This window comes from Narcine bancroftii, chromosome 2 (genome assembly GCF_036971445.1).
Source record: "Narcine bancroftii isolate sNarBan1 chromosome 2, sNarBan1.hap1, whole genome shotgun sequence".
Lineage (NCBI taxonomy): Eukaryota > Metazoa > Chordata > Chondrichthyes > Torpediniformes > Narcinidae > Narcine > Narcine bancroftii.
This window is the reverse complement of record NC_091470.1, coordinates 34,703,965-34,716,014: the sequence shown is the minus strand read 5'-3', so window position 1 is coordinate 34,716,014 and position 12,050 is coordinate 34,703,965. Positions and strand designations below refer to the sequence as shown.

The following is a 12,050-nucleotide window of genomic DNA, read 5'->3' as shown; positions in this document are numbered from 1 at the left end:
GTCTATAATAATAATTAGGGGCCAGAATGTAAAAGGTTGAAACCTTGTCACCTTGGTTTAGATATTTCAAAGTTAAATTTTTTTTTAATAAGATATTACCTAACTTTCCTAGATCATATCAACCTGATTTAGTTGATATTCTTTTTCATTTGAATCCATCTCATAAGGGTTTAATAGGTAATATTTATTAAAATTGTAATTGATCTCTTGATGATAAAATTAGAGGAGATTGGGAACTGGAACTTCTGTCATTTCTCCCAGAGGAACTTTGGGAAAAGATTTTTGGAATGGTTAATACTTTTTCATTATTTGCTTGATGTCCATTGATTCAGTTTGTGGTGATATGTAATTACACCATTAGTTCACCAGGTGTCATCCTGGTGACCTTGTATATAAAGCAGTCCAGAGCTACAGTCTAGCCTTCCAGGTTCGTCTTGCAGAGAGACAAGACCTCTTAGTGTACATATTAGTTTATTAAAACTGTCTTATACTTGCATTGCTGGTGTGGTTATTGTCAGTACACAGTTTAAAGTGGTACATTGGGTTCATATGTCAAAAGTTAAATTGGTCCATACCTTTCCTAATGTTAGTCCTTTGTGTGATAGATGTAAATCACAAGTGGCCACACTAACGCATAATATTTTGGTCTTGCTCTGTAATGGAGACTCCCATCTCCTCATTGATAGGTGATCTTCAGAAATGAACAGCTGGATTCCACTTGAAAAGGCTACCTAGAGTCTTAGGAGGGGATATAACACCTACCTAAAAATCTGACAGCCTTATTTAGAACACCACCATAGGGCTACGATCACTTCTGGCTAGCCAGCAGATATTAACATTGTGATACCATCATGTCTCTATGTGTTTTACTATGTGCACTAACGATGGGATTTTTATGTTTCTTTTTCTTTGTTTCCTCCCCCCCCGCCCAGTGTTCAATTGGATATACAGAGGTTGGAGGGGGGGTAGAGGGATGGGTTTTCTTGACATTTTGTATGGTTGTTAAATATATTTCAATAAATAAATAAAATATTTGCTCTGTGTGACGCTGCTGCAAAACATCAAATTTTGTGACATATGCAGTACAATAAATTCTGATTCTGGTCCTTAAGCTCACTATAATTTTCAACTCGATAATTCCTGCAATCTTTTGCCGAAATGTTTTTTTTATGCTACATTGGAAACTAAAAACATAAATTTTCAGTTCTCTGAAGGGCCTGATATTATTAACATTTTCTGAAATATTAAATATTGACTCAAATTCTACTAGGCTTTCCCAGAAAAGAATAAGTTATAAATGTGGATTCAATAGGAAAGTTACTCTCAAAACTCTTGGAAATGAGAATCCCAACTTGTGAAACTAATTTTCAGTTCAAGGAAAGTCATTTCCTTCTACTTTTGAGCCTGAATAATTTAACTTTCATCTGGCTAACTATTGAATAGGTGAATAAGGGCATACCTCTAGGTTTATGCCATTACAGTCATTCCAATGTTCAGACAAAAGGTGAAGACTGCAGCAGGGCACTAAGCATTAAAGCATGGTTCCTTTGACAGTGATGGCCAGAGTTCCTGCACCTAACTGTACATGCAGAAGGAGCAGAAATTGGTGACCTATTTATTGCATAATAATGATAATTAAGAGGAATGATATAAAGTTCATGGCTTATTACAGAAATATGATCTTGTTGTAGAAGTTTGTGTTTATAGGCTAGTTACAACTGTCAATTTTGAGAAAACTAGCATAGATTCGGTAACACAAATAAATTCACAAGTTTTAGGCTAGACAAACCTTCCAGACAGGGAATTAGAATAAATTATTACTTCTGCCCAAGTCATCCCAGAGTAATCACAGAACTCCTCCCTAATGCCTTCCCTAATGTCTTTAACACAGTAGCACTAAATGACCACCAATCCAGTCAATGATCTGTCAACAGGCAAGCCCATTCATAAAGCAGTTTCCCGCCCAAATGCAGCTGATTGATTCTACTACCTTTCAGACGCGATTTGAATTGTCAAAGGCTGTAGAAAGCACCCGAGTGACTTTAACGGCGCCACCCCAGTCCTAATTTAATATTGCTTTTGCCCAGAAGTTTCACTCTCCATTGTTAACTGTAATAACTTAACATTAATGTAAAACTATCCATTTGCATGTGTAAATTAGAACACAGACATCAGGTTGGCAGATGTATACTGGGAGCAACTCTTCCAGACTTCCGTTAATTTTGTATGCAAAAAGGATATCTCTTAATTATGACTTGTACGTCAAACCATTTCCCTATTTTTAGAAAGGAGATGCAAGATGTAAAATATAAGCTTGTAACAATGAGTTCAAAGAAATGTTATCAAATTTGTATGCAAGAAGATACCTTAAATATTGTACCTTCTGACTGAGTTCTTTGAATGAGACTCCAGTATTAGTGAGGTGATCTTGCCTACCCACCACTAAATACTGCTCATTCCTGCTGGCGTGACTCGAATAAAATCTGTGTGTTGTACTGTATAGTTTGGTTGTACCTTTTGCACCTTGACCGGACCACCGCTATTACACCGTCAGACCTCTAGTAACATGACCTGTACTGTGTCCACTCTCTTTCTCCCCCTTTGAACAGCCTAATTCATCTCATTACATTTTCCTGGAGATCATAATGTTCTCAAGTAATTTTATTTCGTTGGGCAAAGGATCAGGGGTCAATCCTTATTATGGATTCTATGGGTACATATTCTGAACATGGGATCATGGGATATTGATGCAGAAGGAAGCTATTCAGCCATCAAGTCTACACCAGATTCAAGTCCTCCGAGTTCTGAGAGTCCAATTTGAGCAGAAGTACCAATTTGAGAACAACTTTAAAATGAGTGGAGGAAAGATTAAAGGTGACATTTGATGTATATTTTTTTTACATTAGGAGTGGAGAGTGGCTGGAATGGATTACCAGGGGAGGTGGTGGAGGCTGGTACAATAGGGATATTTAAAAGACTCTAGATAGGCACATGGAGTAAGGAAAATAGAAGGTTATGGGCGTGAGGTTGAGAAGGATTAGATTGTTGTGGATCTAATCTCCACAATTAGATTGTTATTGGGTTGTGGATTGTAGCACAAAAATAAGTGGTTACAGAAGATTGTAGGAATTTTCCAGTTGAAAATTGTAGGGAGCTTTAAGTTCATGAGATGGCTCGTGCTTGAGGACCCATTCTATCAGAATCCGAATTTATCTTGCACTGAATACATAGTTCAAGTTCATGTCGGCACAATGGCATGGGTTGAAGGACTTCTAACTTGGTCTGTTGTGTGAAGTTTTCTGATTTCATTTGAATTCATTTGCAGGCTTAGAATGGCCATTCAGCACAAATTACAATTGAAGGCTCTCTCATTAATAATTCTGTTGTGTTTTAATAGACACCATTTTAAAAGGTAACTTTTCAATAAAAGTAATTGCTTTTAGGAATAATTCTGAGTGGCATCTTAGCTGTATTTAATTAATATGGCTGTAAACATCAACAAAAAAGATTGCATCATTAATCATGTCGTTAATCAGCTACCTGTGATTAATCTGATGTTAAATTATTAAAATGGTTTTTTTGAAAATAAAAAGAACCATTTATTAGTGATTTTAGAGCTGTGGCTTATTAACAAATTATATTATATTCATAACTTTTCAAGATATACTTATAATCAGCCTTAAGATGAAAATAAAATTAATATTTTGATTTTTCACCAAATGCCTGCAAACAAATACAATTCAGAGTGATTTGAAGTGCACTTTAGAATTCACAATACTTAACACCATGGTACCACTTCAGGCAAATTCTGTTGGAAAAACAGGACAATCAAGTGGAAACTGAGATAATCTTATCACATCAGATAGACAACTAGACAACTAGTCACCCTGTTACAGGAAGGATGTGGAGGCTTTGGAAACAGACCAGAAGAGATTTACTAGAACCAACACACAAAATGCTGGAGGAACTCAGCAGGTCAGGCAGCCGGCCATGGAAGGCAATAGACAGTCAACATTGTGGGCCACATCCCTTCATCAGGACACAGCATTTTGAACATTGTTCCAGTTTTGCAGTCTTTCTAGTTTGTCTCAGATTTACAGGGAATGAGCTATGGGAAGTGTTTGAATAAATTTGGGTTAGTTTCTCTGGGATGTCAGAGGCTGAGGGGAGACCTGATAAAAGTTTATAAAATTAGGTGAGGTAGAGAGCCAGAATCTTTTGTCCAAGGTACAGACAGCACATAGGCGAGGACATACGGTTAAAATAATGGGGAGAAAGTTTTAAGGAGACATGTGGGGACAATTTTATTTTTTTAAACTCAGAGATTGGTAGGTAATTGTAGTGGTGGAAGCAAATATATTAGCAGCATTTAAGAGCTTCTGGACTGACAGATGAACGTGTAGAGAAAAGAGGGCTATGTATGAGGTACAAAGAGAATTTTAGTTTAATATGGCATCATGTTCGTCTAGATATTTGTGGGCAAGGCCTGTGCTATTTTATGTTCTATGTTGTTCCAAAGATTAGATCAAAACACTCGCACTAATTAATTCTGAAACTTCAATTTAACATTATTTTTCATTGTATTTCTTAAATCAGTACATGCCTATGGTTGGATATTAAAATATTCCTGAAAATGATTTTTCTCACTCCTTCATGGTATCTGCATTGCTTTTAAATGTTTAGCAAGTATATAGCAATAAAGATAATATTTCATCATTCTTTCTTACACCAAGTCCAATGCACATCAATATGTACAAAAATAGAAGAAAAATCCTTTCAAAATCAGAGCACAACCTGGTGCGGAGAATTATTAGGAACCATACCTAGATGCAGTTTTCATTGTTACCTTGGGATTGCATTGGCTTCAGTGATGATTGATCACAGCCCCGAAATTCATGATGAAAACATCAGCGAAAACTCTACTACCCTCATAAAAATATGTGGAATTGACCATTATTTACTTTGTCTCTTCCGCTAATGACTTCTCTTAATGTGTTATCTTGACTTAGTATCATTGCAGACCTCAATTGCATGCAACAAAGAGTCAATAATCTTCCATAAATGTCTATCTTCTGTTAATTTATCACAATTATGTCAAAATATTTGCAACAGATTGAGTTGTAGAACATAAAATGCACATGATTTTTTTTTTACTTTGGAGAACCTGGTGGTAGAATGTAATAAGAACATCAGAATTTGGAACAGGAGTATATCACTTGGCCCTTAAAGACTGCTCAGTCATTCATCAAGATCACAGCTTGTCTTCTGCCTCAGCTCAATTTTCCAGCAATATCCTTGTATCTCATGATTCCATCAATATCCAGAAATCTATCAATCTCTGTTTATAAAGTACAGTGACAGTTCCCACAGCTCTCCAATGTAGAGAATTACAAATATTCACCACCCTCTGAGAAAAGTATTTCCATTTCATTGCTAAAAACCCTTGATTCTTGGTTCACCAGCCAAGAGTATGATCTGCCTGCAACCAACTTGATGTTGAATTACATCACTTCTCATTCTTCTGGACCCTGGAGAATTTAAGACTAGTCTACTTAATCTCCCCTTCATCTGCAAGCCTGCCATCCCAGGATTTGTTCTAATGAGTCCTCTGCACATCCTCCATGGCAAATATATGGTTCCCCCCCCCCTCCCAAAGTAAGAACAAAGCTGCACACAGCACTCCAATTGCAATCCCATTGAGGACAATATCATCCCTGCTAGATGGCTTTACTGCTGTGCTTAGACTCTCTCACAATGAAGACCAAAATATTATTTGCTTCCATAATTGCTTGCTTCAACTGAAAATTATACATGTGATTGTGTACAAGGACACCCAAGTCCCTTTGAATATCAACATTTCCTAGTTGGTCACAATAGAAACTACCATGTTTTTCTGTTTTATTCCCCAAAGAACTGCACATTCTTCCACATTATAATCCAATTACAACATTTGTAGCACTCACTCAGCATGTTTGCATCACCTTGGGGGTCCATTTTCCATCCTCCTCCTGATTTACAATCCCACCTTATGTGGCATAATCAGCAAACTTTGAGTTATAATATTTGGCCTCCTCATTGAAATACATAGAGAATAGGCGGGGCACAAACATTGATGATGCTGCCAACGTCAGAGAGACCCATTTATTTCCGCTCTTTATTTTCTGTCTTATAACAAATTCTCAATCCATGGCAGTATATCACCCACATTGGCTAACCTAGTTGGTCAACTTCACGTGCCCCACATTATTGAAAGCCTTCTGAAAGTGTAAATAGATCATATCCACTGGCTTCCCTTTATCCATTCTGGTAGTCACATACTCATCAAACACAATTTCCCTTTCATACACTCATTCTGATTTTTCTCAATCTTAATATTCCTTCCTGCCTTATAGATTACAGCATTTTTTCCTGCAACTGCTAACAAGTCAGTTGTCCTAAGTTTTATCACACCTTCCTTTCTTAGGAATCACATTTCCTACCTTTCAATCTGCAGGAATCATTCCCAAAACTGCAGAATTTTGAAAGGTGATAACCAGCACAGCTACTAACTCGATAACCACATTTCACAAAATTCTGCATATTGGACCCTTGGGATCTATTGGCTTTCATTCTCAAAATTTCTCTAATTTTTTTTAAATTAAACCTGTTTCCTTTACTTCTTCAATCTCACTTAGTTTCTCATTATTTCTAGCAGGATTTTTTTCATGAAGACAGGCTTTTGTTTAATTTCTCTTCCCTTTTCCCCACTGTTATAAATGTCCCAATCTAGTCTGTAAGGGACTCATGCATGCTTTTCTTTACTCAATTTTGATGTTACCTGCCTCATATATTCTTTTCCCTTTATCAAATTCTTGGTCCTCCTTTAATGAGTTCTAAAATCTTTGACCATGTTTTAAGCATCATTCTTTGATTTAAGAGCATGCTTTATTTCTCCTGTCATTACTTGTGCGGTTGTTTTGTGTCTTAAAGGACTCTTGCAAATTATGTATTTTTCCATAAAATACCTGTCCGTTGTCATACCTTTTAAAGTAGTTTCCCAATCAACCAGATCCAATCTATTCCTCTTACTTTAAAATTTAAGACAATAGTTTTAGTTTGAAATATATTGGTTTCAAACTCAATACAAAACGTTATTATATATAATGCTTTGATCAGTTTTTGAGTACCATCAGGATTTCTTTATTACGTTAATTCTCTTGAGGATAAACAAAAAAACCCTCTAATTTATAGCCTGCACATCTTTGTACTTCATTGTAAGCTTAACAACAAAAAAATTGTAAATATAAAGATAATTTTTAATTCAAATCTCCAATGTCACTTAAATTAAGTCATGAAAGCATTTTTAAACCAAAGTGCAAGGAATTAGCGTAAGGAGGATTTTGCAACATATTCTTCTAAAGTCAGTATCTTGTGCACTTGTGAATTGGTTCCAAAACAATATGGAACGACAAGTTATGGAAAATCATTTTTTTCCTCAGTGAAAGACACAAAATTATCAGAATATCTGTCTAAAACTTTCCATAATTTAATAACTATTAAACATGTTAAGTGAAAGGAATGCAATCATTCAAATTAAAAATACACTGTATTCACAATTTGTCAGTTTGCCCTCAGGATGAATTATTTTCCAATGTGCATTTCACTAGTTATTGCACAGCTGACTTGATCACGCTATTTAAATCCAATTCTATCCAGAAGTGGAATATGCAACATAAATAATTCAATGAATGCTATCCCTGGAGGTCTTAATAAGTTTTACCTCATAAGCTCGTACCTTCTCCGTGTCAATCCCCTTAGACATTGACCACGTTGACACAATATAATCCATAACACGTTCACTGAGTCCTTTGGGGACTTGGTAAAGCTTGAGAAAATCCCGCACGTTGTTTAGCATTTCATGGTAGCGGTTGGTGTTGGCATACATTTGCTGGAATATTGTGGTGACGTTTCCAAAAATAGTTGCATAAAGAAGAGCTGCAATTTATACAAGAAAGAATTCTCTTTTACTTTGCATGCATACCATAAATTCATAGTTTCAGCAAATATCAAAGTTAGAACATCAATTGGTGCTTAGAGAGAAATATCACATTTTCAAAATTGTATACTCCTGTTAAAAACCAGCTGTGTAACAAAATCTTTTCAACATTTCCTTCTTTAAAGCTCTTCTTCCTGGTTTTTCTTTTACACTTTCAATATAAGTTTATGCATTTTGGCTTTCAGCAATTTCAAATACACCGTTGCTCATCTTTTCAAAGTAATTTGCAGAGCAGATTAGTCAAAAAGTTGCTGGAAGCAACATTGCCAGTCAAAGCACATTTCATTTCACCTGGATTGAATCTGTCATGGGAAGGAGCCAGGACATTCCTGCAGTGAGCCAGGAGACAGAACACAAGCTTGAATTAAAAATGAATTAAGTTTGAGCTCGAGGGCAGCTGAATCTTGTTTTCCAGATTTCACTTTCCTGGATTCATACTTATTCATGGGTCTGACTCAGAGAGGACATAAGAAATAGGAGCAGGAATAGGTCGCCTGGTCGATCGAGCCTGTTCTCCCATTCAATTAGATGGTCCTGGACTCTGTGCCATTTACCTGTCTGTTCCTCAAAATGCTTTAATGCCCTATTGTTATTCAAAAATCTATCTGTGTCTGAAATAAATTCAATTAATCAGCCTCTACTGTTTCTTAGGGCAGAGTATTCCACCCCACTGGGAAAAGCACTTCCTCCTTATCTCTGTATTAAATCTAAACCCCAGAATCTTAAAGCAATGTCCCCTGGTTCTAATCTCACCTACCAGTGAAAACAACCTCGCTGTTTTTATCTTATCTATTTGTTTCGTAATCTTTCTAAGCACCAGTGAGTATAATGCCTGACTAGTCAATTTCTGTTCTGAAGATAACCCCTTCATTTCCAAAATGTCTCCATAAAATAAATCCCTTCATTTCCAGAATCAATCTGGTGAACCTGCTCTGCACCACCTCCAAAACTTTCCCAAGAAATGAGACCAGAATTGCTTCACAGAGTACTCTAGGTATGTCCTCACCAGTAAGTATCCTGTACGGTAGCAACAGAACCTCCCTGATATTAAGTTCAATCCTTCAGGCAATGAAGGCCAACATCATATTTACCTCTTGATTATCTGCAGCACTTGCAGGAGAGACTTGGTTGGAAAAGTTTCTGGTGTTTAGAAACACTGTGAATTTCTGTCCTGTGCAAAGTCATTGAACTTGTTGCAAACTGCAAATTACCTCAGAATTGGTGGATGTTTTAACTTAAATTTCCATTGACATTTTTTATAGTAAAACACAATGCTGGTTTTTTTATTGCATTTTTACTGCAGTCACAGTGTCTGTACACTTTCGTTTACATGTATATTTTTACCCTGGTTAATGCAAAAAACTATGAAGAAGTACAATAATCAAGCAGAGGTTTGAAAACTTGAGAAAAGTTCTGAAACCAAAGGCACTCTTTGATATACTTAAAAATTGCAGCTTGGTGTAATTTACTGATACAACTGAAAATGAGTTCATCACAAGATAGATTTATGTGATTAGTCCACCACTTTTGAGTAACCTCATTGAAATTCACTAAAAATGACTGGAATTCTATCAGAATTACTTTCGGATGGTTCTGGGCCACATTAAAATAAAATGTGATAATACAAATGTTTTAAATCAAGGTCTTAGGGGAAAAAAATTTTTAAGAGTCCACTTGGTGGTCAACAAACTGGTACAATTAGCAAAATCCATAATACTGCATAATGCAGGCCACAGTCAATGTGATGAGTCGGGCGGTCTTCCAGTGCAAAGTTTCTTACACAAATAAATCTTATCAAATAAAGTTACGCGACCTTTTGAACTTGTCCGGCTAATTATGAATTATCTTGAAAAGTTCTACATTTTTTGTCATTGTCCTCTTTCCATCCTGAAAAACAGCAGGAACAGGAAGTTTAGGTCTCACTCTGGAGAGGTTGAAAGTCTGAGTGTAGGGATCAACCTCTAATTTAGCTGATGTTAAATATATACATGGTGGTTCTTTTAAAGGCTGCAGCAATATGATGTGCTTGTCTCCTTAATGTAGCAGTTCATTTTAATTGTCTGAATTCCTTTAAATCTCATTCACAAACTCCTTTGCTCTTTTACTACTGGGGTGTTCACGCACCTTGAAGTTGAAATATTCATTGAGCCTGAAATTATACTTTCCTAGAATTTCATGCTCAGCGAACAATGCTAATCTTGCTATATAATGGTTACATCTGAGTCATGACTGAGTACTACTGAGTCGCTATGAATTACTGGCCAATTGACACTAAAATTGGAGGCGTTGTGGACAGGTGATAAATGTTTTCAAAGCTTGCAGAGGGACCTGGACCAGCTGGAAAAATGGGCTGAAAAGTGGCAGATGGAATTTAATGCAGACAAGTGTGAGGAGTTACATTTTGGAAGGACAAACCAAGAAAGGACAAACTGGATAAATGGTAGGGCACTGAGGAATGTGGTAGAACAGAGGGATCTGGGAATTCAGATACATAATTCCCTTAAAGTGGTGTAACAGGTGGATAGGGTGTGAAGAGGGCTTTTGGCATATTGGTCCATGTAGGGGCTAAAATGGGGTTACTTATCTTTCTTGGGTTTGTTGCAGATATCAGGGGTGTCCTTGGGGTCAACACTGCTGTTCTGCGCCATGATGCATGCACTTTTCTTTCATTTAGCGCATGTGCAGGGGCTTGGGCTTGAGAGACTTAGAGTGTGTTAGCCCGTTGACTGGGGTGGCGGGTTATATAAGGAGGGTGAGTGAGGCTCACATAATTTTTATTGACCGTTACTAACTTAATATATGTTTCATAGAACTTTAAAGAAGATTGTTAGAACAGTCATTATTATTGGTGATATGTATTCTAGGCATAGCACACAGAGACATGGAGCTTCATTCATGCTTTATTAATAAAACATGATGACATCATACACATGCAAGTGTACATTCACAACATTATTCCCCCCCCCCACAAAATAAAAGCTATGTGAAAATAACATATAGGCAGCACTCATACTAAACTATGATAACTATGTGGTATCTATGGACTAATGATGTGAATTAGAATTACACTACAACATAAATATGACATGTTAAGCAGGCAAGTCACTGTACATAGACCCTCAGACATTCTGAGGATGTCTTTCCCTTTTCGATCTTCTTGACGAGGTAGAATCCGTTGGGAGACCTTGTGACTTCTCTGGGTCCTTTGCCTTTTTGGGCAGTACGTCCTCCTCGGTTGGTGGCAAGGACTGTGAACTTTGTCTTTGGCGAGCCCTATTCGGATGTTGCGTAGGACTGGTCTGCTAAGCCAGACATCGTGTCGGACTGCTCTGCTGAGCAGAACTTAATGTAGAACAGCTGTGCTGAGCAGTCGACCTCAAGGGGGATATAATCTTTGGAAGATATTTCTGAAATGTTGCCGTTGGAATGAGACTATAATGGAAACTCGACAGGGTCGTGAGCCGTGGGTGTGGCCATTGGATTATCCACTGCTCTTAGCTGGTTAATGTGGCATTTCCATATTTCAGATCCCACCAGTATGGAATAAGAACAGGGACTCCATTTTTTAAGAATCACACCTCTGATCCACAGCTACCTATTGCCCTGGTATTCCTGTACAAGTACTTGTTCTCCTACTTCCAGAGATCTTGTAGGTTTACTTGGAAACATGAATTGTTCCATGTGAAGGTGCACCATGAAAAGTCTTATATTTCATGTGTGACACTACTGGCTATTTAGAGTGTGCATCGACAACAATAAGGAAGTTTTCTCCCATAAAGGGACCAGTGAAATGTATGTGAATCTTGTGCCATGGTCACAATGGCCATTTCCATGGGTTGGCTTGAGGTGCTTTGGGTTGCATCTCCTGACAAATGCAACATCTTCTGTTGACATCCATTGATGGCCATTATATATACATACATGCCAAAGTTTTCATTTGAACCATTTCCTGGGTGATTATTGTGGAGCTTGGATGACAGGGCAGCCTAACATTTCATAGGAATGATTGTCCTGG

At 37.2% G+C, this 12,050-nt stretch overlaps 1 protein-coding gene across 2 annotated transcripts in view; it reads right to left on the bottom strand.

The window, feature by feature from the left end:
- Nucleotides 1–12,050, bottom strand: part of kcnh5b (potassium voltage-gated channel, subfamily H (eag-related), member 5b) — a 329,625-nt gene that overhangs the window by 121,475 nt on the left and 196,100 nt on the right. For both annotated transcript variants that reach the window (XM_069916256.1, XM_069916255.1), the window contains one exon: nucleotides 7,775–7,974. In XM_069916256.1, coding sequence (XP_069772357.1) covers nucleotides 7,775–7,974 — 200 coding nt within the window. The remainder of the gene's footprint in view (nucleotides 1–7,774; nucleotides 7,975–12,050) is intronic.